Source organism: Lutjanus erythropterus, chromosome 12 (genome assembly GCF_056507025.1).
Source record: "Lutjanus erythropterus isolate fLutEry1 chromosome 12, fLutEry1.hap2, whole genome shotgun sequence".
NCBI lineage: Eukaryota > Metazoa > Chordata > Actinopteri > Lutjaniformes > Lutjanidae > Lutjanus > Lutjanus erythropterus.
In genome coordinates, this window is record NC_139328.1 from 18,741,149 (window position 1) to 18,766,315 (window position 25,167).

A 25,167-nucleotide genomic window follows, 5' to 3' on the forward strand; every position below is an offset into this window, starting at 1 on the left:
CAACCATAAAGTCTCAGGTTCCCATCTGCAGGTGGACAATGAGGTGGTAGCAGGTGGACTGTGAATTCCTCCCACCACTCAGGCATGTGCAATGACCTTCAAGGAAAAGTAACATCAACTTTTAGCAATTATCTAAAAAACGGCTTGGTATTGAGACAAAATTTCTCAGAATTTTCATCTTTCAAGTCTTCTGCTCTTACCAAGACAATTCCACTTTTCAGTTCACTAATGGTTTGTCCAATTCATGGAAACACAAGTTTGAAAAATATTAACGTAGTTACAGTTAGAATTTATTTATAGTTATTGGTCAGAATTCTAATAAAAAAATCTATAATTATTTGATAAGTAAAAATAATTTTCACCTAGGAGGATGTCTGCGAGTGCATCATATTTTATTTTTTGTAAATTTGCTGCAACATTTCAGTCAGGTGTCTTATTGCACTGTGGAATATCAATATTTTGTGGAATTGTGTAAAATAAGCTGTTGAGTTTGCTTATTGTTTGTATTGTTCCTATTTTTACATTTCCTCTTGTTCAGATTTTTCGTATTTTATATTTCCCTCTTGCTTATATTGCTTGTTTATTAGTTATTTTGTATTTATGCTTCTTTCTATTTTTGCTATCCACTGCACTGCTGTAAAGCTGCCAATTCTCCTGTTGTGGGACTATCTAAAGGAATATTTTATCTTATCTTAAATTATGACCAAGTGGGATTCATCATCAGCTAACCAGGTTGAGAGCAAATGTGGATGGTAAAGAACATTTGTAGCTGACTTCTCTTTTTTTTTTTCTTTACAGAACATTAAAAGAAGATGTAAAAGACAATTTAAGTGAACGTTGCTGCATGAGGCCCATTGTGTCACCTGTAATATCTTTCGGACGGCACCGAATTGGTTTTATGTTGTGTTGTTATTTATTTTTCATAGAGAAAGTGTCATGTTTCCACACAGACTACATCTTCATGAATTAACATTCATATGACAAGAGGCAAACAGCAAGATGTCGGTAATTAAATTTGTACAAAATGGCCAAAACTAATCAAGGAAATGGCTTAAATAAATAAATAAATAAATAAATAAATAGGTAAAATTAATTAGAACATTCATCCATTTTTTTTTAAATGTTTTCATGATTTCTTTCACGTGTACAGCATGTTCCTCCGTCTAAGAGTCGTCCTCAGTTTTAATGATGTGGAAAAGTGTGACATTAAACAGCACCTGGTGGCCGTTATTCCAGCCGTAGAGGGCGCGGTCCCTGGCGTTGTAGTCCAACATAGACATGTGGAAGTACTGGTTATGAAAGGGAATGTCTGTATACTCGTATGTGGAGGTTTTCGTGGAGTAGGCATAGTACACCTTGGCGCCGGTCAGGTGGGAGTTAGTGATGTAGAGCGTCCCACAGATCATAAAAGACTCGCCGGCGTTCCTCTTTGAGTACTCTGTGTTCCACGTGTTGAGGATCTGGAGCGTATCTGGGTTCAGCTGGCTGATGACGATGTTCCCAGCGTTCTGGTTGGTGGCGTACACGGCCCACAGGCCCAGCTCGTCCGCCATCAGGTCGATGTCGGAGAAGCCCCCCCAGGTGTAGGGGTACACGTTGTGGAAGCCCGCCGACTCCAGAGCCCTCTGGGTGACCACACGGCCCGTCTCGAAGCTGTACCTCACGATGATGTTGCTCTGCATCTTGTTGTAGTACAGAGAGCCGTTGTACACCACGTGGTTGGTTCCGGCCCATTTGAAAGGCAGGTTGTACGTTCTCGACTCGACCCCGGCCACAAAATCAGCGATGGATTTAAACTCTTTTACGATCTTGTTGTTGGTGTAGCTGTCCATGTACCAGACCTGGGGAAAAATACAAACAACATTTCTGTGATATTTTCTTGCAAGACACTGTGCCAGCTGTAAGATTTATAAGAAACACTGACATCTTAATTCAGTCAGTCCCTGACCAGGTTGGGGAGTAACAGAATACAAGTAAAAGTGGTGCAGACTTAAAAATCAAAACATAAGTAAGCATATTCTGTTACAGTTTGAATTGATGGTATTTTTTTAAAAACTGGATTACTTGAAGGGTTTCTTTATTTGTTTTAGGTTTTTTAATTTGTTCTTAAATTCATGAGGCGTGCATTTCCCATTAACGGCCAAATTACAAATGTACTACATTTTGTGCACTAGAAGAGACGCAGAGCCAGGAGTTTTTGTTGTGGAAATAAAACAAATATTTTATCTACACACTTGGTGAAGAAGGCTGCAACATTACAGTGCGGTGCAAGCTCTGCTTACCATTAACCAAACTGCTTTCAGCATCATAAGACTCTTTGTCATGCCTGTGCTCTCTGTCATGCTAATGAGGGTCTAACGAGATGGACAGACGACGTAGTATGCTAATTGTTCCCCCGAAGCAAATTGTGATTTTTGGCTAACTAGCTGGCTAATTAACCGAATTCTTGAGCCACAAACACTATCCCTTTACTCAACACATTATTTACATTATATATTTTCTTTGTTGTTGTGCGAAACTGCTCTACTGATTGTGGCCAAAGGATGGCAGCATCCACCTTTATTTAGTGATGTTAGCGCTCTTTGTGACCTAGTGAGAACTGTGAGGAAGTCTCGCCAGTGAGGTCATTGCCAAAAGCAGTGTTAACGACATCCAGAATGACACAGACAAATGGGTTCAGCAAAGAGATTTTGAAGTATTTCAAGAGAAAACCTTTTTTTTTTTTATCTTGAGTAATCTAATGGTATATGTTACAAATTACATTTTAAGGTATGTATTCAGTAATTTGTAGAGGAATGCATTTTAAAAGTAACCCTCCAAACAGTGGTCATGGTCATTCACCAGGTCGGGTATGTACTGGGTAATCTGCAAAAACTTTCACCGATGAATACTTAAATTTGGGCGGGCAGCATATGGGAACAATAATGTTTTTTTTTCTGTTATGTAACAATGTAGGCTAGCTGCAAGCTAGTACATCAGAATGGTTGAGATAAAGCCAGTGATGAAAACCAAAACAGATCCTCTAAGGCCAAGGTGGATGTTTTGGAGAAATCTGGTGTGATCAGAATGTGAGAATAACGCTGTCATTGGCTTCACTGCTTGTAGAGAGTGCCAGTAAAAAGTGCTAATGCGTCCGGCTTTGTCTCGTACCGTTTTTGATGAGTTTGTTTTTCTGTTTTGTGTTGCTGGAAAGCCGAAACTGAACTTGTGTGTGGAGGAAAGCAGAGAGAAAGACGTTTTTAAAAGTCTGTGTGTGTTCAGCTCTCATTATTTTTGTAGCTTCTAACTGAATCTCTGTGGTTTTAAGTTTAGTTTCTCTCCTTTGTCACTGTTTGCAGGTTAAGATATCTGCTTAATTTACTGTTCATGTATGCTCCCGCTGAACTGTCAATAAAGAGATTAAAGGGAACATCTGGAGTTTGTGCATTCTGACCGATGCCCCCCAGCAGCCACAGTTTATCCATAATCAACTAAATATACAGTCCTTTTCCATCGCCATAACAGGAGTCATGTTAAGTTATTGCTGATAAAAACGCTACATTTCCTATTTTTCTGCTTGATAATGAAGGCTTTTAGGTAACAAAAATGATGTGAAATAATCATAGGAAATAAAATGTTTATCCACTGCTCACACACCTAATTAAAGGTGAGGGGTCATCAGTTAAATACACACCTTCAAGCTCTGCTGTACTGGGCTGATGCACCAACTCAATCCTAGTCCAGCCGAGCAGTGCAGGGAACAAAAGAGGTGCCGAGCCATCATTGTCTCCACCAATAAAGGCGTAAATTAGCATGTCTACCAGGGTGCCATGTTTCCATCATTGCTGTCGGGAGCTGGAGCTGATAAATACCCATGACTACTGCAGACTCTTTTGATCTGAAACTGAATGCCGATTGCACCCTTTCCCAAAGAAGAAAACAGCCAGATATTAGTGGGTGCTAGCTGTTTTTTTTTTTTTTGATGGGTGTAAAAGGGCCTTTAATAATTGCGGGTAATGGGTCGGTTCTGATTCTTTATGGATGTGGGCAGGTTTGGACTGGCCATGTGCAGGACTTTGTGTGATATTATAAACAGCCTAATCACCTGTAGAACTAAAAATATAATGTGTGTGACAATATATCCATGGAAAAAACCTACAGGGAACGAGGCATTCACTACAAAGGAGTTGACAGAATACAGGAGCTCCATTAAAGGGGCCATAAAAACAACCAGTGGCCAGAGATTTGTTGGAGGCCAAACCTTCAATGATGGACTTTTATTCTCGTTTATTGGTATTGATAAGGTCAAACTCAGACAGAGGGAGGGTGACTTTAACTACCTTAACTACCTCAGCAGACCATGTACGAGTGGGACGAATAAGGATTTTAGAACCTGAGTTGTTACAGTTATTTAATAAAAGAGTTTTTTCTGTTTATTTAGTAGGTTTTTTAATATTTTCTAAGGGATTTAAGCTCTGCTGTGGAGTTTTTGACAGGCCAGGTCTCTGTTCTGTTTGTATTTATTTGTATGTTTGCACCTATTTTTATTTGTTTTCATTTAAGCAAGCAGGGGACACAATTCAAATCCCTGCTTTATGCCATTAGACTGAATGACAGTTGATGAATATGTTAGCCAAGACACACAGTTAAGTTTTGGCAAAAGGAAATTGAGATAGATAAAGTTAGGTAGATAGCACATGTGACTGTAAACAAAGGAGTTTTGAAAACAATCAAAAAAGAAAAAATTCAAAGCAAAGAGCAAAGGTATGTTAAAAGTTTTAATATGTTTAATGTGTCGGATTAACTAAATGCTTCCTTTTCTATGACTTCTTTTATAACTTCAAGAGCAACTTCATCCTGCAGTGTTAAACAGGGACACTTTGCTTCTACTGTCTTTTTGTATTAAAAGATTGGCTTTTCAAATGCTAAAGTGGAGGGAAATGAATTAACAGGCCTCAAGGATTCACAAAAAGTAGTTTGTTAACACTGAATATGAACAAAATTTGTGTCTACATTAAAACTCCTCAAGGTAATCCTCTCATTTCACTGACTCCAATCTGTGACAGTTTATGTGGTCAGTTTTACTTTTCAGGTAGTTTTTAATGTGTTGAAGGTGCTGCATCCTTCACAGACGTGAGATGTGTTCAGTGCTCACTGGATCATCAACAAAGTCTCAGTCATCCTGGGATGTAATGTGATGGCTGTGCCATAGACAGTATAATAGTGGACAGAGCCTCTGTGACGTCTACGTTTCTGAAGAGCCATTGTGAAGCTGACAGAGTAGCGGCTGACATTTTTTTGGGATTCCTGCAGGATGTGAGTCAACTTCACTATTCATCAAGGGACTGAGTTGAAAAAACAAGAAAAAAAGTCAACAGACGTGGGTGGGACGCAAATCATTATAACAATAGGTAATTTCTTTTATATATTAGTATGCTGCAGTTAGGTAAAAGTCATAGTTGCATTTGCAGCCATGGCAGCAGTACAAGGAGTAAAAATTGTAATGGTTTCTTTGTAAATTGATGATCTGAAAAAATAAATAAATAAAATAATCTCTGCTTGAAGTTACAATTAGGTGTGATTGTTGATTGATTGTTTAATGTTGGGGCAAAGAAAAGGTTATTTAACATCTTTGTAGGTTACAGTTTTGCAAAGTTATCCAGAAAATAATGATGTGAACTAAAGTGAGTTCACAAGAACACAGGAAGGCAATACTCCATGTGAGGCACGAGGTAAGATACCATCACTGGGAAAAATAGCAAGTTTTTAGGAAGTTACCCCCATCTCACCCTCTAGAGCGGAGCTGAGGTGGCTGAATGAAGTGGCTACGTAGCAGCATGACCGTACCAACCTGTCACTCAAAACAGGCACACCCTTAATTATGCATATCTTAAGGCCCTAATATACTTTAGTTATATCAGTGGGTTATATAAAAATTTACTGCCTGTTAACAACTCAATAACAATCTGAAATGTGACCACAGCTACCCTGATTTTTGTATGATGTAATATGTGAAAAAGGGTGGAAACCATTGGTTTAATCTCTAATAATGTGTTGCATTGTAAAAGCTTGTTTTATTATCCATTGTGTAAAATCTGCATCTTAAAAGTAGCTAAAACTGTCAAATGAATGTAGTGGAGTAAAAATATTTAATTCTGAAATGTAATGGAGTGGAAGTCAAATACCTGAATACTTTACATAAGTACAGTACTTGAGTAAATGTACTTAGTTACTTTCCACCACTGTTGTACCAGGCTGTAAACATGTTTATTCCTGCTGTAAAGATAGACATTTTAATATGGGGGTGTACAGGGATTGACTTGCTTGTGGAACCAGCCTCGAGTGGCCATTCAAGGAACTGCAGTTTTGTTTTGCAAAAACTGTCTTGACTTCATTTCCAGCCCGGCGGTCATCGTCCGGGCGGTTAATGAAGGCCCTCTGGCCAAACAGATTCGGTAATAAAGCACAAACTTTTCCCGTAAGTCAGCTTATGTTGAATTATTTTTCATATTTAGTTAAAAGAATTCCATCATGAAACAGCCTCATGTGGATCAAAATGTCCAGCAAAAGACATCAACTTTCATGCTTGATCTCAGCAGTCAAGAGAACAAAAAAAAAGAAAAGTTTTAGTCAGTATGATGTTGTAATTCAATGACATCTATTCCCCCTTGAACAACAGGAGGGAAGCAGTTGTATGTAAATCATTAAAACTGCTCGTTGTTGCTTCAAAGCCCCGAAACGTACAGCAAAGCACATTAACTCAGCTTACCCTGTTGTTTTTGGGAGTCGCCTGGGGGTCGGTCATCCAGGCTCCGAATCTGGTCCCTGAAGTTTTCACTGTCAGCGGCCCAGTGATCTTCATTAGCTTGCCACATGCTGCGAACACATCACACAGCTGCGGTCAAATCTCTACAACACAAACTCCACATGATAAAGCTACAGCCAATCTTTTGATGGAGATACTGGAAGAAATCACAAAGAGCTGGACTGCACAAATCTGCTAATGGCTGCTTCTGAGAAAGATGGAAACAAATTCCAGATCTGGACTGTTTGTGTTCAGCATCTGGTCACGGCCACACTCTTAGAAACAATGGTTCTAAAAGGGTTCTTCCTGAAGGGCTGATGTTCTACTCAGGGTCACTCAGCTTGTGGAGGATGCTTTTTTGAAGAAAGAGTTCATCAGGAGCTCTTTGTAAGAATAAAAGGTTCCATCAAGAACCCCCTTCATCCAAAGAACCCTTTCTTAAAGAAAGAGCTCTTTCAAAAAGGGTTCAAGGGTTCTTTGAACCATGATATAAAAGGCAGGGTGTGGGTTCTACACTCAACTCTTGGAATATAAAAGGGCTCTCAGTAGAACCTCCTGGGTGGGTTCTAGATTAAACTCTTGGAATATAAAAGGGTTCTTAGTAGAACCTCTAGGGTGGGTTTGAGATGAAACCCTTGGAGAATATATAGAGTTCTCTGTAGAACCCCTTGGATGGGTTCTGAATAAAATTCTTGTAATATAAAAATGTTCTCAGTAGAACCCCCTAGGTGGGTTCTAGATAAAACCCATGGAATATTAAAAGGGTTCTTGGTAGAACTCCCTGGGTGGGTTCTAGATAAAATTCTTGTCATATAAAAGGGTTCTTGGTAGAACTCCCTGAGTGGGTTCTAGATAAAATTCTTGTCATATAAAATGGTTCTTGGTAGAACCCCCTGGGTGGGTTCTAGATAAAAGTCTTGTCATATAAAAAGGTTCTCTGTAGAACCCCCTATAAAAGGGTAGAACCCACCTGGGTATGTTCTAGATAAACCCCTTGTAATATATAGTAAGGATTCTCGGTAGATCCCATGGGTGGGTTCTTGTTAGCACCCTTAGAGGGTGAAAAGTCCCTGACAGGGTTCTGGGTGGAACCATTTCCACCATAGAGGGATTCTCTGTAGAACCTCTCATTCTGGGTGAAACCTTTCACAGACTGCAGGTAAAACCACGTATGTCGGTGTATAGGTAGAACCTTCTTAAAGGGCTCCGAGTGGAACCTTTCTAAAAGGTTCTAAAAGGAACCAAAAAGGGTTTTCCCATGGGGGCAAGATGAAGAACCCTTATGGTTCTAGTTGGCACCTTTATTTCTAAGAGTGCACACACTGGTCTCTGCTGTTGCAGAAACAGAGAATAAGCAGAGGAACCTCCACAGAACAGGCGAGTGAAAGCCTTCCGATGTGCCAGATCTGAAGAAACATTTATCCCACATGCTTTAATATTTGAAGTGCTTGAGCTGCACTTAATTCATCTTGCCAGACACTTTAATTGTGCCAAATGACAGTAGGCTATCACTTGCACGCAAGCTTGCAAGTTTCCTATTAAGTATTTAACTGCTATTTTACCTAATCAATCAGAGCTCACACACGATGAATGCTTAAACAATCATGTCGAGCACAGATGCATTTCCAGCCACATCCCATTAGCATTCACATGTTAGCTATTTATGTTGACACTTTGACAGGCTCCATCAGTGTTGATAACCTGGCAGTTGGCAAATTGGAGTTTAGTCATGCAAACCTTTATCAGAGGGAAAGCTGCTCCGGAGGCAGAATTGATCTTTTTGGATGTGTTGAACCTCAATGGGAGTAAAGGAAACACACAAAGCAAACCCTTTTACCTCGAGTTTGGAAAACTGGTTTAAAACTTTCTGTGACACTGATGTCTATAATGCATTATACTTATGTGTTATAATCAGCTCATAGTGCTGTATATATATTATAGTCGGACACTCAATCATATTGCCTTCTAACAATAATCATAACACATTATAAAGCATTTTATAATAATAAAAGTCAGATATCATCATATTTCAGAATTGCCGGTCACTCATTCACTTTTATTTATTTTTGCAAGGATCATAATGTATTATAGTGCACTAATCCTAACCTGTAAAGAATCGTGAAATGAAAAGAAAAGATTTATAGCAGGAGCACATTTACAAAAGTAATGTTAATTGATTATATGTCATTTCTAAATGCAGCCTATTTGATTTAACAATGCCTTTTTCCCTCAGTGAGAAACACCAGAGGCAGGGTTAGGGTCAAAGTTATTTCATTACTTCCCTTAAATGCACATGGGTCTTTCTCTCATTGAAACAATGACTTAAGACATAGTTTAATTACAATGTTAAGTAGTGTGGGATGATGGGAGCTGTTTGTTGTTTTTAAACAATAACCAGTGCCAATGAAAATATATCTAAGGCAGAAATCATGTTTATGGTTTTATTCATATTACATTTAGTCACATTTGCCAACTCCCTCCCTCACTCTCATATCACGTTTTCCTAAAAGTTACAGCAACTAGAGGCTAGTAAACTAGAAAACTAGCAAGGAAACACACCCCTCCCTTGAATAAATTATGTATTTCTCTGTGTTAGAACATTGTTGGGAACATTTAGGGTAATGTAAATACACCACTCAGCTAATTATATAACATAGATCTAGCATTTTAGTGTGGAAATGTTACATATTATAAGTTTAAAGGACCAAATGGCCACTTAGAGTAACTTAAAATCACATTATAATGCGTTAAAAAGTGATTATAATGTGTTACAACCATGAGAATTATATCACATCATGATCCTGGCACAAACAAATGTCAGTTAAGTGACCAGCAATTAATGAGGTATTATGATCATTATAAAATGCTCTTTAATGTACTGCAATTTAAGCATTATAATCATGCTTATAACTATAATCCATATTTCAACCACAGAAACATTCTCCAGGGACCTGGAACCTTTGGAGGAATTTGTGTCCACCACAGGAACCAAATTCTAAGTTCTAGGGACATTTTTAATCTCACAAACAGTCCTGGCTCAGGGAGTAAAGAAAACAGACATTGTTAATATTTAATAAGCTGGAATCAGAGAATTTGGACTTTTCTTTAAAAAAATACTCAAACTGATTGATTATTAATATGGTTGACAATTTAATAATCATTACAGCTCTATAGCAGATTATAATGCTTATGAGTAATGTTTCTAATGCATTAGAGGCTGTCATTACATGGCTGTCATAGAAAGTTTTAGCAAAAATTGCTCCTTGACTCTGCCAAGGCAAACCATTATTTCAGTAGCAGATCTGCTCTGTCCTCAGCCCTGCATCTAAAATGCCAATCTGCCGGTCGCTGCAAAAAATGTTCCCATGGTCCCTGTGCCATCTCATAATCTGGGGTCACCATGCCTGGATCAGGTTTTTCTGTGACATACTTACTGAGTTTGTTCATACAGTTACGGAGCCGATTTTCCAGGTTTAGGACCCTCTGTTGCAGCTCCTCGTAGTCGTAGGCGCCCATTTCCTCCTGGATGCCCATCAACACGCCAGACAGGTTCCTGATCTCCTCTTTGAACTGGGAGATGAGCTTGGCGTCTGTCTTGTATTGCTCCAGGACAGGGATCAGTGGCTGCAGGGACTCCATCTTTCCCTTTAGCTCCTAGAAAACACCAAAAATTCACCACTGCAAAGATACCTGTATCAACAAATCTCTAAATCTGGCTAGTAGAGTTTAGTTTGCCTCCAATGCAGCTGTTTCAGTTTTTTTTTTAAATCATATAATCTCCTCCTTTTGGCACTTGTTTTCACCTGAGTAAGAAAATGATGACTGAGACACACTAAAGATGGGCAGATAGATGCCAGCATATATTAGTAGTGCGATGCTGGCATCTTCTTATAGTAGTGGGTAGTAGTCTACACTTTGTAAATATAAAGCAGTATTTTCACTGTTTTGCACAAAATGTAGATTCTTCTTTCCCTTACTCCCTTTGTGTACAATTTTCTCAAGTATTACAATAAAAAGGAAGAAAACAATTGTGATATTTGCAGGAAAGATTGTCTAGAACAAAAGTTAATCATGAGAAAGAGCATGTAGCTGCAATAAAAGGAGGAGGGAGAAGCTCTAGTAAGACCCAAACAAATTTCACTGATGGATGACAATAATGATTATTACAGTAATAGCTCTTAGTATTATAGCTATGCAATGTCAGTGTGAGTTATACAATGTCAAATTATATGGAAATCCTCAGTCTTCTGTAAAAATACAAAGATCTTCCATTAATATAGTGTGCAAATGCCAGGGAACTACATGGTATCACCCAGTTGCATAAAACCACCATAAGGATGTCCATAGGATGTTGTAAGGGAAAACTCTTAGTCTCTTAGCTACTTCCCCCTTTTTTTTTCACCCTCCCACCTCACTTTTCTCCCTTATGTGTTGTGTGAAGGTCCTTAGCAACCATTTTCTTCAGAAAATTTTAGGGACTCATCTCAGTCCCTTAAAAGTGAAATAATTTGTGACAATGGTTGAATTTAGGGTGACTGAAGAGAAGATACAATTATCACTGAGGATACCATTACCATTGCAAAGGCACAGAGAAAACCAACTGGACACTATGATAAACAACTTGTTACAGAGTAGAGATTTAATGTTAGCACTAGCAACTTTGTAGCTAGCTAGCCAACATTAACCTATTTTAACATTTTGCATAGAAACTCATCAACTTTTTTCTACTCCTCTGGATGTGTGGCTATTTCCTGTCTTGTTGTCACAGTAATATTTTCATTCACTCTTCATGACTTTATTTACAACTCGTTACGGCTTACTTCAGATTATGTTCTTGTGCTATCCATATTCTTTGAGCAGAGCAACATCATCTTTTTCTTTTCTCTTTGTTGTCCATTTTGGAGAAGCTAACAAAGTAAGTGTGTTAGCTAAGCCAACAACAACTGACAATAATGCTATATTATTAATAATACTATATTTATTAATAATGGTCTAGTAAGAATCAAGAATGATGTGAGTGAAGTATAACCATGGTAACTGAAGTGCACATGAGCTGTATTATGAGCTGCCATGAAAGCCTTACCATATGTTCACATTACCAGCAACGTAAATACAAAAAAGGCCAAATCTGGCCAGCCATATTGTTGCTGAGTCACTGATGAAGTGTTGCTTAGTGCTTGTTGTTGTCACTGAGGCCTCGTTTGTCAGCAAAACCAAATGGGTGCATGCATTTTTTTTTGGCTGATGTCGTGGTAAAAATGAAGAATAATGGTAAACAAAACTGGCTAACAGTAAGAATAAGTTTATATTCCAGTGTTTAGACTTCACGGGAATTGTGGGAGGGTTATCAAAGAAATATGATTAGTTGACGCAACACTGCATCACTGGAGAGCTGAAAAAAATTAAGGCCAGTGCAAGTTTGATTTCCAGTGCATCATGTCCAATATGCAGCAACAAATGTCAGATGTCAGTTTCTGGCTTCATGTTGGCGACAATGACTTGTAGCTTGATGCCTTGTCGGCAGTAATCTGAACATACCATTAGTCTAAACTACCTAAGAGGTTTTATGCAATTCTCTTAAATAGCTCCTTAGCTTAGGGAAATATTTCACTTGAGGGACCGCTGTTAAAAGTACAATATTCTCAATGCCACCATGCAGTTTTGTGATAAATGCTTCATGCAACCATCTGGGTCTTTTCACTTTCACTGATTGCATGCTGGATGCTGCTTTCACAGCCTGTCTAGTTTTTAAGACAATTTTGTCCTTGGTCAGTCAGAGGTAGACCTATATTGATCTTATCAGGGAGGAAAGTTTATCAATTCAGATGCTCCTCAGGTATCTTTAGAGGGTATCTTTCCCTGTGATGTTTCTCCCAAAGTTAAACATCAAACACAAACATATACCTGAAAGTTTTTGTTGACAAGCGTCTTCCTGTCCGATTCGATCTGTCGGAACTTTGACCGCAGTCCTTTGATCTGGCTCTCCATCCTCATGATATACTGAAAGTCCCTCTGCGTCCGCAGGTTCAGCACCTCAATTGACTGTGACATGTTCTGCACCTTTTGAAAAGAATGAAACAGCACGGCATTGATTTTTCCGTCCACCACGAGATTAAAATGTCCTCCATGTTCAGCCCGTTCAGTAGCCTGCCATGCTCCAACTTCCCAAGGAACAAATCAACATTTTGACCTCCAACGTGACTGTCTTTTAACCATCCATGTGTGGGCTGAATAGAGCTTTGATTAGATTTTACATGGGACTGCTATATGCAATTTTCTCTCCCTCTCCTTCATACATTTCTCTTTTGTCAATAATATGAAAAACATGTGTCTGCTTTTAATATATAATGAATCAACTATTGATGCTTGGTTTTATAACATATTTTAGAGTAAATTTGACACAGAAACATTATGGTTTCTCTCTCTGGTTTAACAAAAGTTCACTGGGTTTATGGGACAGCCGAACAAGAGGAAATGTGCTCCTTTCTCTCGTCTTTCTTTAGTTGTAATTGTAACTAACCAACACTATTGGAGCACATCACTAGCAAAGTGGCACAACACTCGCACATTGTGTTCTGCATACTTTTCTGACTCTGGTGAGGGATCCTGAAATGGCCTCACTGAAGCCCTGAGGCAGCTTAGTACATTAGTGTCAAAGGCCCCAGTGAATGACAGAGAACACCCTTTGGCATACAACATTAAAATGTAGGCTAGAGACATGTTTCCGTATATGGCATACTAATTGAGGAAAGTGACTCCAGTGCTGTGCTATTTGTTTGTTTGTAGATAATGCATTAAATCACTACTGTCATGGGAAAAAAAATGCTTCATTTGGAATTAAAAGTCATGTTTCCACATCAATTCACAATGTTGGCTGTTTTTTACGAGATCAATTCATAATGCAGACCATTATTTAAAAAAAAACGTGTCTGTTTGCACATGGGTACAAATAGGCACACATAAGCTATTTGGTTATTCTCAAGCAACCCCCTTATTTTAGCTATAAAGAGCAACAAATTCACTTTTAATACCAGATTGTGGTGGATTAATGTGTTAAGTGTAAGGGTTTCCTGTAGGACAGTGTAGTGGTGGGAGAATTGACAGTAGTGTGAAGATACATGTCAAGGGTTATTCACAGTTTTTATTATCATTACTTTGTATTTTCAGTCACAGTTTGGTTAGGTTTGGGCAACAAAACCGCTTGGATAAGTTTAAGCAACATAACTATTTGGTTAGTTTACGAAACAAGACTACTTGGTGAGGCTTAGGTAGCAAAATTACTCAGGTAGGTTTAGGGAAAGATCAAAGAAGTTTGTTTCTGCCATGTTGGTGTAAATAGGCACATTGGCTACTTACACGCATGTGCAAATGGCTTTGTTGGTTACAGATACCTGGATTATTGTCTCTGCAATGCTGAGCTGTTCCAACCAGCAAATAGCATGTGCCTTAAAAAAGTCCATGGTGGTATAAAAGATAATTCAGTACATATCCTTGAAAGACTTTCCAACAGAAATAACATTCCTAATCAAATACTTAAAACCCGATAATACTCGAACATTAACAATAGCCTTGAATGGTTTATTGCAAAAGAACATGCGCCACTCCAGTTCTGTTAAGGTGAGATGAAGAGTGTACTCATCTTTTATAAGCAACCATTCAGCTGATGTCATCCATGTAATATATGCTGAAGTGGAAAATAGGGTTAGGGACCTGGCTGGTGCAATCTCTCAGAGGATTTAGGCAACAAAAACCCATGAATAGCGATAGAAATCAATGCTATATGTCTATTTTAGGTGTGCTGGTTGCTTACAGTTAGAGAGCATGTGTGTGTGTTGCCAAGTAAACAGAAATGTGTGTGGCTGTGTGCACATACCTTCTCCAGGAGCTGGCGGAGCTGTCTGCCTTTGGCATCTCTGGAGCACAGATTCTGTTCAGGTGCCACCACTGTGCAGATACAACGCCCATCTGCATCCTGAGCTGAGCTGTACACCTGCCACCCCTCCTTTGGCCGGATGGTCTGCATACAGAAACACAGGCACAGTCGTGAATACACAGCCCACATACCCACTGACAGACGCACTAAATAAATTCCACACTGATGATATCACTGTCATGAAATCGCGGCACACAGCTGTTATGTTTTCTTATTTTTTCCTTGTGGGTCATCCATTCTGCTGCCTTATGCCCCCCTCGCTTTGACACCAACCAATTCCACAGACTTATAAAAAGTCTGGGCTTTGAAAGTGCTTTTGCTGTAAGATATTCCTCCACAGTATACTATAGTCTCCTGTGAATTTCCTCTTCAACAATAAATAGTGTTTCCTGGCCTTGATGAATAACCTGAGTGCTGAAATTCCTCTGTTTCTCCTCACTAGGCCTTCCAACGCCTTAACTGAAAGTCCTGCTGGGAGACGCAGATAAACCTGATTTGTGGGAGCTTTTCCCGTTCTTTATTACATTCAATATGCTCCACAGCTCTGGAGTATAAAGCTTAAAGAACATAAAGTTATGCATCATAAGGCAATGCAGCATATTTTAATGCAGCACCATCAACTAACATCAGATTGTGCACAGTAAAAACTACTTTGCTTCAAATGTTGATCAAAGTGTCCTGAAAAAAATTGATAGCTATCAGACAAACAGCATCAGTATTTGAACAATACTGCTGTTTACTGTCAGCATGGGAAATTAACACAAGCCTCCAGCCAAATACTGGCAACCTTTGACTGCGGATGGTAAATTTGTCTGCACTAGCAGCATCTTTGGCAGGCAACCAACAATTATTTGGACTGTGTTTTACATTCTAAAACGCAATCTGGCTGGAGAAAAACATGTGAAACATGTGAACTTTGGCATCCACCAGCCTCAAAAGGCTGGTGGATATAAAAGTGAAGTACCCTGTTTTCATAGTGCAGCCATCCTTTCCTTCTCGCATTCATCCCTCCCCTGTCAGCCTGAGCAGTTTAAAGAGCGTTTGGAATCAGCCATGAAAGATCATGTCCCCTCTGAGCAGGCGAAGACGTCACCCAAGGAGAAAGCTCCGTCTTTGACTCATCATTTTCATCTACTGAGAGACTGCTTTTTTGTAGGTAAAATGTATGTTATATTACTATCTTATTTTTTAAAGGGACTCTTCATTCCATAATAGAAAAAAGTACATATTTTCCTTCTTACCTGCAGTACCATTTCTCCATCCAGACTGGTTTTGTGTGAGTTGCAGAGTTTTGGAGATATTGGTCATAGAGATCTCTGGCTTCACTCCAGTACAATGGAACTAGATGGCCCTCGGCTTGTGGTGCGCAAAATCCCCCAAAGCAATGTCTCTTTCCAGAAATCATGACCTGGTTACTCAAGATGATCCACAGATCTTGTTGTGAGCAGTTTCATGCAGGAACTACTTCTCTTCTGCAGTAGACTTTCTACAGTTGCTTTAGAGAGCTTCAAATGTATTTTTGGTTGGGGCTTTAAGCACCACAAACCAAGTGCCATCATTATATTCTGGAGAAGGCAGACATCTTTATGGATAATATCGCCAAAACTCAGCATCTCACACCAAACCAATCCAGTAGGGTTGGGAATTAGAGTTGGGTGAATATATTGGTTAGTGATTGGCTGTGTCCTGAGGCCGGTTGTTGTTTTTGGCCGATTTTTGTCATTTTAATTTGCTAATGTCTCTCATTCAGTGGCACAGTATACACCCACTGAGGCAGATGACTATTTTCACATCTAATTCAGATTTATGGATTTATTTCAACCAAACCAGAAATGATGATTGTTATAACAGCGGACCATTTTGGTGAATTTTATTTTGTTTCTGTCTGTCATGTTTGAATGAAGTGAGTTTTATTCAGTTAACAAGGCAATTAAAACCTACCTCAGTTAAGTAAAAAAGAAAAACCTGAGTTCTGATGTTCTATTTTTCAGTTAAAGAAGGAAAACAGATGTGAGAATATTTATTTTGTTTAAATTGTGTGAGTTTATTTTGTTTATTTACAGGATGCTGTTGTGAGCAGTTTCATGTAGGAACTATTTTCTTTCTACCAAACTACACCCGCCAACCATATCACCGTGCAGAAGGAAGCGTGCGTCTTCTCATGGATGAGAACATGGATGTTTACATCCCGCGCTGTCACAAGCCTCTTATCTTTGAGTAGATGCACGCTCCCTTCCTACATGAAACTGCTCATAACAAGGTCTGTGGACTATCTCAAGTAACTGGGTCATGATTTCTGGAAAGAGACACTGCTGTTGAGTTTTGCAAGGACAGTTTTTCCTGGCACTGAGCCCCTCAAGCTGTGCCATCTAGTTCCAAAATATTCAAGAGAATGCACACCATGGGCGGTATCTCCAAAGTTCGGCGACTCACACCAGAACTGTCTAGACAGCACTACTGGTAAGAGGAAAAGTTTGAGTCTGGAATGACCTGTCCCTTTAAACACCTGACTCCCCTTCCACATCTTCCTTTCCACTGTCTTATCTTCACGTCAAAACCTTAAAAAAAAATACCTTCTGTGCTATCAATCTCCTGAGCTTTCATTCTTTTCCCCCAGCACAACTCTCGTACGCTGCTGTTATCAGATTGTAAGAAAATTGTTTTCAGGTATTATCAAAGACCCGCAGCCCTGATCTTTGTCCACCTCACTAGTGGCAGCTGGTGAAGTTTGTGATCTAGAAATTAAAGCTTATTCTACTGATGCCCTGATGCTAAGATGTTCCTGATATGAGTGTGAAAAGCCATGAAAGTAGAATATAATACTGTCACTTTTGCAATCTTATAATTCTTAACTTTGTGCTACTTTTGAACTCTGATGCTCAACATGCACGTCGTGAAAACTGCACTGAAAAGCAGCAGCAGGAAGCAGTGGCGTTGCATTGAAATATCTGGAGGTCATGTGTGGTATATTGTCGTAGAAGCCTGGGAAATGATTAGAGGTACTGGATGGCTTGGTGCACCGCGTCTGTCGCTGGAATCTGCCATCCTCGCTCTCATAGCATCATAGCTGTGGGGGATAAAAGAGGAAAATAACACCCTCAGCTCTTCTTTTTCCTCACTTTGAAAGGCTCCTAAAAAGAAGCAACTTTCACTAATCTGTTAAAACGGCCTTTCTCCTCTGTCTCTTGAGTGACGCACATCCTTTCCCCTCTTCTCACTCTCACATTTCCTCATATTAAAATGAATCTGAAGCTCAGCCAAGCCAGATGCACTCTCCAAGTAGAGGAACTCCGCACAAAGACTTTTTCTCTCATTAAACAATTCAGACAGCTGCTTCCTCTTTTGTTTTTCCCGTTCATTTAGACTTTCTGACAGACCGCTATATATACAGTTTCCAGGATTGACTTTAGCCCGTACACATTTCCTGTTTTTTTTTGTTTTGTTTTTGTGAGCAAATGAGAAACATTAATTCTGCACACCACTCTCAATCATGGCAAGGTGATAGTATATGTGAGGAGGACACTGCTTTGCAATCAAGACACTGGGCACAGGGATTGTACTCTGCATGGGTGGGATGAACCTAATCGACCATTGTTCTTGTCCAAATGGCTTGGTGATCTGCAAGCTGCTCCTCCTAATTTGCGATAATGCTCCCAAATGCATTCCCATTTTTCGGAAGCTTAAACTAGGCAGGATGAATCACACATTCACAGCACAATAAAACATAGAATAAGGCGGGGCTGGGCAACATATAGATATTACATAAATATCATCATATGAGATGAGAATGGGGATGCAACTAATGATTTTCATTGTTTGAAGACTTTGCCTTCCTAGGAAAAGTTGTGAAATAGCCATTGTCCAGTGCCTTCTTTCAAGATAAAATTGCAAATTTTAAAGTGGTCTATTTTTTTACACTAGGTCTGCAGCTGGCAATTATTTTCAGTTGATTATTTACTTGCTCAACTAGTTAGTCTGAAAAAAAAATCAGTGTCCAAAAATTGTGCAAAATAGCATGCAGGCAGGGGAAGGGAGGTCATGACTGTGCCCTCCTGGGAAAAACAATGTGAAATAGCCTTAGTTACAAAGCTTTAGTTATAAATGTCTATTTATAAGATAAAAATGCACATTTTAGATTGGCCTCTAGGGCTGCAACTAAAGATTCTTTTCAATGGTTATTAATCTGTCTATTATTTTCTCTCTGAAAATGGTAAAAAAAAATGTTGATCATTGTTTCCCAAAGCCCAAGGTCACATCCTTAAATATTTTAAATATCTAGATACCTTAAATACCTACAATGCAACGATTCTGTTTACTCTCACAATTAAGTAAAGAAACCAGTTAATTGATTATTAAAACAGATTAATTTAATAATTGATTTATCGATTAATCGTTACAGTTTTAGACCAGATATCGTCTTAGATTTTTGATGTACAGATAAGTGTTGTCTTCTCCTGATTTTAAAGGCTGCATCACAGTAAATAGATGTCATTTTCTGAACTTACCAGACTGCTCTAGCTGCTCTATCATTTGCCTTTAAGCACTTGACACTAGTCATCCCCACAATATTGTCGTAATATCCTTGTATCTGGTCAAAAATATTGAGATGATTAGATTTTTTTCATATCATATCGAACAGAGAGACAACCAGCGCTACTACAAGATTAGATTAACAATTAATGAATAATTTTAGTTTCAATCAGTTTTACACAGTGAAACAGGTGAAGTATGTCAAGATGTTCAGTGCAGCTTCTTCTGTCTGGGGTTCTACCTGTTTGGCCTTTACCCACATAGTCGTTATATCCACATTAAGGATGGATGGACTTCAAAAGCACAAACAGTCATCCCTACAATATTGTCAATATATACGTATATTGATAGAGTAGAGTATTTGATAAAAAAAATATCTTGATTTTTGATATGTCTATATCACCCAGCAGCAGAATAAGGTATAAGGTATACAACAGAGAGACAACAAGAAATTATTTTGTTATAAAACTGCTTTAAAAATTAATTATTTCAGTTAAAGTCAGTTTTAAGGTTGCAACTAATGCATATTTTAATTATCTGTGAGGTCCTCAAATGTCTTGTTTTGTCCACAGTCAAAGGACATTCAGTTTACTGTCATAGATAACTAATGAAACAAGAAAATATTCACGTTTTTAAAACTGAAATCAGATAATTTAGACATTTTTTCTTAAAAATTACCCAACTGATTAATTGATAATGAAAATAGTCAGTGCTTAATTTAATGGTTGATTAATAATCTATTGATTAACTGTTGCAGCTCTAGGCAGTTTTACACAGTGGGAGAGAAAAAGAATCTGTATCAAGATGTTTAGCGCAGCTTCTTCTCTCCAGGAGGGGATTTGGATATAATTTTCTGAACATACCAGACTGTTTTACAGCCATTCTATTATTTGCCTTTACCCACTTAGTCATTATATCCATATGCTAATATTTTGTGAAAGCACCAATAGCCATCCTTACAATATTGTCATAATATTGAGATATTTGGTCAAAAATATTGTGATGTTTGATTGTGCCCATATCACCCAGCCCTAGAATGAGGTAGATCTACAACAGAGAGACAACAAGCAATTATCTTGCTACAAAAGTGCATTAAAAATGAATGAATCATTTCAGTTACTGTCAATTTTAGGGATGCAACTAATGATTATTTTCATTATTGATTGTTTTCTTGATAAACCAATCAGTGGTTTCGTCCATAAAATGTCTGAAAATGGTAGGACATGCTTCTCAATCTTTCCCAAAGCATAAAGGCGTCCTCAAATGTCTTGTTTTGTCACCAACCCAAAGATTTTTTTTTAGTTTATCATCATAGATGACTAAAGAAACAAGAAAATAATCACATTTGTGAAACTGAAATAATATCATTTGGACATTTTTTTCAAAAATGACTCGACAGAATTATTAAGGATTACCAAAATAGTTGGTGATTAATTTAATAGTCAATTAATTGATTAATCGTTGCAGCTCTAGTCAGAGAAAGAATATGCCTGTATCAAGATGTTTAGTGCAGCTTGTAGCTTGTTCCCTCTGGGGAGGGGATTTGGATATAATTCACAGCAGCAATTTTTATTTATTCATTTATTTATTCATTCTTTTTTTTTTTTTTTTACAATGATTGAACTCACCCTTAAAAGTGAGTTGCCAGTTACCTGGCAATACTCCAGGATCAATATCAGAGCTATGTGGTTGATGTAGGCAATAAACATGAGTGCTGTGAGGGTGCCTCTTCCTCGACCGCCACTCTGAATTCAGTATTTCTTTATTGCAGATTATTATTATTATTATTATTATTTTTTACAAACATTTTTTGCATATTAGAGTTAATGCTGGAGGACAGGCTGCTGGAAACATGCAGTAACTGATATGACTCATTTCTTTCTTGTTGGTCCTTCACCAAGCATTGAGCAGTGCTCCACCCTTAACTAAAGACATCCAAAATCAGCTTAACTTTAAAATGAACACATTGCATGCTCGAGCTGAAGTTTATTTTCTCTTTTTTTTGAGAGAGAGAGAGAGAAATGTCAGGGCAGTGAACTCACCACTGAAGGACAGTATCCGAACAGCAGCAGGAACAGCAGCGGGTTCAGGACCGCGGACAGAGACCACATTCTGCCGGCTGCTGCTTACAGCGTCTCCCTCCTCCGCCTCCTCCCTCCGCGACGGGAACAACAAATTTTCACGCAAGTTTCTGCCCGTGGGCTCACGCCACCTCGTCCCCCCGCTACGCACTGGTAAAAACCGCGGCTTCCTGGGGAGGAGGGGTCCACATCCATCCACTCGTCCCCGTTACGCATGCCATGTGGGCAGCGGGGAGAGAAAGCTCGTCACTGCAAGGAGGAGAAGAAAAGTTTGTGGGCATGCAGGCGGCGAAAATCCTCGCTGCTGCGTTCAGGTTTCACAGACCCTTCTGCTTCTTCTTCTTCTTCTTCTTCTTCTTCTTCTTCACGGATATGACATCATCCAGCTGCCTCTCTCTCCACTTTTAATGAATCCAGCTTGTTGTTTGTGTGTGTGTGTGTGTGTGTGTGTGTGTGTGTGTGTGTGTGTGTGTGTGTGTGTGTGTTTGAGGAGGAACCACCGGCAGCTGTGCGGTGACAAAAGTTGCAGCTGGCAGCAGCTGGCAGTATTCACCGGAAAATAGCCGGTAGAGGCGCGAGAGCATAGCTGCTGCTGCTGCGTTTTAGTACCGGAGTGCACGCGCACAGAGGAAGAGAGAGAGGAAGAGCGCAAGAGGATAGCAGGATAGCAAAATATAGATTATATACTTTCACGTACTATTCATGAAAAAAAGGGTATGGCCATATTATTGTGTCAGTTTGTTGAACTACTTCTGTGCAGATGTGAAATTAAAAGGTTCATCAAAATCACCCCAAAACATTTGGTTACATATGGCAGCCCATTTATGCCAAGAAAAAGAGTTAGGGCCATTACAGATAGGCAGTTCTTATGTCATTCCTCCCTTTCAAGAGAGGAACAGTGTATTTCACGAGCATAACCTCTTTATAAACTTACAAACTAGCTAATAGTAATGGGAGTGTTTGCTAACAGTACAGAACTTGCTATTAACAGTAACTAACAGTATTGTTCACAAACACTAGCTAACAGCCATGCTTGCTAACAACAGCTAGCTATGGGCACCTCAGTCATTGCTAGTGGAAGAACATCGCTAATATAAACGTGAGACCTGGGTCACAGAAACTTCCTGACCTACCTCAGATGTTTGGTAAGCACAGTATTTAGGTTTAGGACCACATTTAGGGAACACACCATTACAGACACACAGTTCCAAAGTCAATGTTCCTATCCTAACTTAAGATAGGAAAAGTTTATTAAACAAGCTTCCTATCTTTCCAATATCTTAACTGAATACTCCTAACTTTTCAACTGTTAAGCTGTCCTGACTTTCATTTTTCCTCCTGTAGTCAAAGCTAACTTACTAACTAGCTAACGGTAACAGTGGTGTTTGCCAACAGTAGTGTTCACTAACTGTAGGAAGTTTGAACGCATGCTGGCAGCAAAAGTCCTCACCGCTGCTTTCAGGAGGTCACACAGACCCTTTTTCTTCACGGATATGACATCACACAGCTGCCTCTCCACTTTTAATGAATCCTGCTTATTGTGTATGTCTCTGTGTGTGTGTGTGTGTGTGTGTGTGTGTGTGTGTGTGTGTGTGTGTGTGAGGAGGAACCACCAGCAGCTGTGCAGTGACAAAAGTTGCAGCTGGCAGCAGCTGGCAGTATTCACCGGAAAATAGCTGGCCGAGGGAGAGGGAGGAAGAAAGAGTGTGAGAGGAAACTGTGATAGTAAAATGTAGACTACTTACTTATAGAAACTATCAGTGAAAACAATATGGCAAGGAATATTATTGTGTCATTTTGGTGTTTTATTGCAAATGTGAATTTAAAGGTTCCGTTTATTGAAATTACCCCAAAACATTTTCTAGCTGAAATTTTGTGGAATTATTATGGAAGCCCATTTATGCCTTGAAAAAAAAAGGCATATAAAGTTTGGAGTGGTGAAAATAAAAATACCCATGATGAGACAAAATCATAAAATACCAAATCAATACATGGACTAAGTCAAACTGGGGCATTTCTAGAAGGAGGCCTGAAATCTGACTGGCCACCACAAGTGCCACCTCATTATTCTCAAGTATGATTGGCTGTCAGCCTGGTGAGAAGCTGGGCCTTAGTTTCAATTTTAGTATTTCTAAATGTGCATTGTTGCCCTTTATATGTAGCCTACTTTTAATTATATTGATCATTTTGCAGCACGAGATAATATAAAGAGATGCTAGCTGTAGTTCCCTTTATGCTACTCACAAAAACATACAAGAAACTACAGTATATAATGCAATTGGGTGAATAAATACATCACAAAAATAAAACTATTTCTCATGGTGGAGTCTCACAGTCTGAGGGAAGAGGTACAATTTCTTTTTGGACATATAAAATAAAGTGTGGAAGATTTATATTATATTTATATGGTGCCACTTTGTTGTATTGGTAGGGCTATTTATTGTTTAAATAAAAAAACATAAAATGGAAGAAACTGTAAGATACTGTAATGTCAGCAATTAAAACAGATATTAGGAATGCCAGCATAATATTAGTACAAATAGCATCTACTTCATGGCACCCCTGCAAAAATCAGTACCCATCTTGGGAAATCTCAGTCAGAAAAGCCTGGACATGCTCCTGGAGTCAAAATGTGAAATAAAAAGTCAAAGGTTTGAAACAATTGAAGTTCAACAGCAAAGCTTTGATTAATTATGTTAACAAGAGTCTGGCCAGGATTTAATTTCGCTTTTTAGGCAGCATCATAGATGTAATACATGAACCAAGAGAGGGCATTGCCACCCAGCCTTGCTCTCAATTATTACCAGTGGCCACTTGCAGTGTTGCAGCAAAAAAATCACCTATGGCTCAAAAAGCATTTTCCCCATAAGCTACCATAATAAAAAAAGAGATGTCTGTAAAAATGTGGACAGGACATGTTGAACTGCAATCAAGGTCGGTTTTTACTCTATAATGAATTTTTGATCCGTGGAGGTTTTTAACTTGTAAAACTTTTCTTGAGCCGGGAAAAGCAACTTAAAAATCTGTGATGTCATTAAAATATAAAATCTATAGGCAGAGCAGAAACAGAGCAGCAACAAAGGGGGAAACATTCACACCGTTTTGGTACTATTGAACCAAACTTATTTCTAGAAGCAAGTGTTTTATGGCAGGGCCATACTTTTTCACAGTAAAAACTTTACTTCAGCCATCTTTAAGACTCTTTTCTCATTCACTTTAATCTATAGGCGTATGTCGTTTACTCAGTAACAGGGCTGCAACTAACAATTATTTTCATAGTAAATTAATCATTTGATTTTCTTGATTAGTCAGTCATAGTTGTTTGGTCGAAAATGATCAGAAAATGGTGAAAAAACCAAGAATGACATCCTCAAATGTCTTGTTGTGTCCACAGCCCAAACACATTCACTTTATTGTCCTAAATGACTAAAGAAACAAACAAACAAAATTCTTAGTAACACCAGTAACTAACCTGTGATGAAGTGTTTGACACTGACACACATGTTGATCACCTGCTTTTACAGTGTTTGTTTTCACCCAAAGGGGGTCGTGGTCATTGGCTGCTCTCATCCATTGTGAGATTATATTTGATTGTCAGGCACATAAGTAACTGAAATTTAAGTTACATTTAAAGGATTTTTACATGAACATGAATTTTTGGAATCCATGAATTTATTTATTTACAATTAATCAAACATTTAAACAAACTGAAGACAACATAATTAGTAAATGGCAGTGAAAATTTGAATTTGCGGGAACGATGGTCAGCAACAGCAGCAAAGACGGCCCCAACTACAGTTTGAGCTACACCTGTAGTCAAAGACTGCATAAAGGCGAGG

The 25,167-nt window shown here is 38.7% G+C and overlaps 1 protein-coding gene across 1 annotated transcript; it reads right to left on the minus strand.

Moving 5' to 3' along the window:
- Positions 1 to 287: 287 nt before the first annotated feature.
- LOC146317877 (noelin-3-like) lies at positions 288 to 21,670 on the minus strand. Its single transcript, XM_084731885.1, has 6 exons — positions 21,290 to 21,670; positions 14,658 to 14,801; positions 12,689 to 12,844; positions 10,219 to 10,438; positions 6,749 to 6,855; positions 288 to 1,841 (listed from the first exon to the last, which is right to left on the minus strand). Exons 1-6 carry the CDS (start codon positions 21,356 to 21,358, stop codon positions 1,164 to 1,166), a joined length of 1,374 nt encoding a protein of 457 aa, XP_084588011.1. The 5' UTR covers positions 21,359 to 21,670; the 3' UTR covers positions 288 to 1,163.
- Positions 21,671 to 25,167: the final 3,497 nt, after the last annotated feature.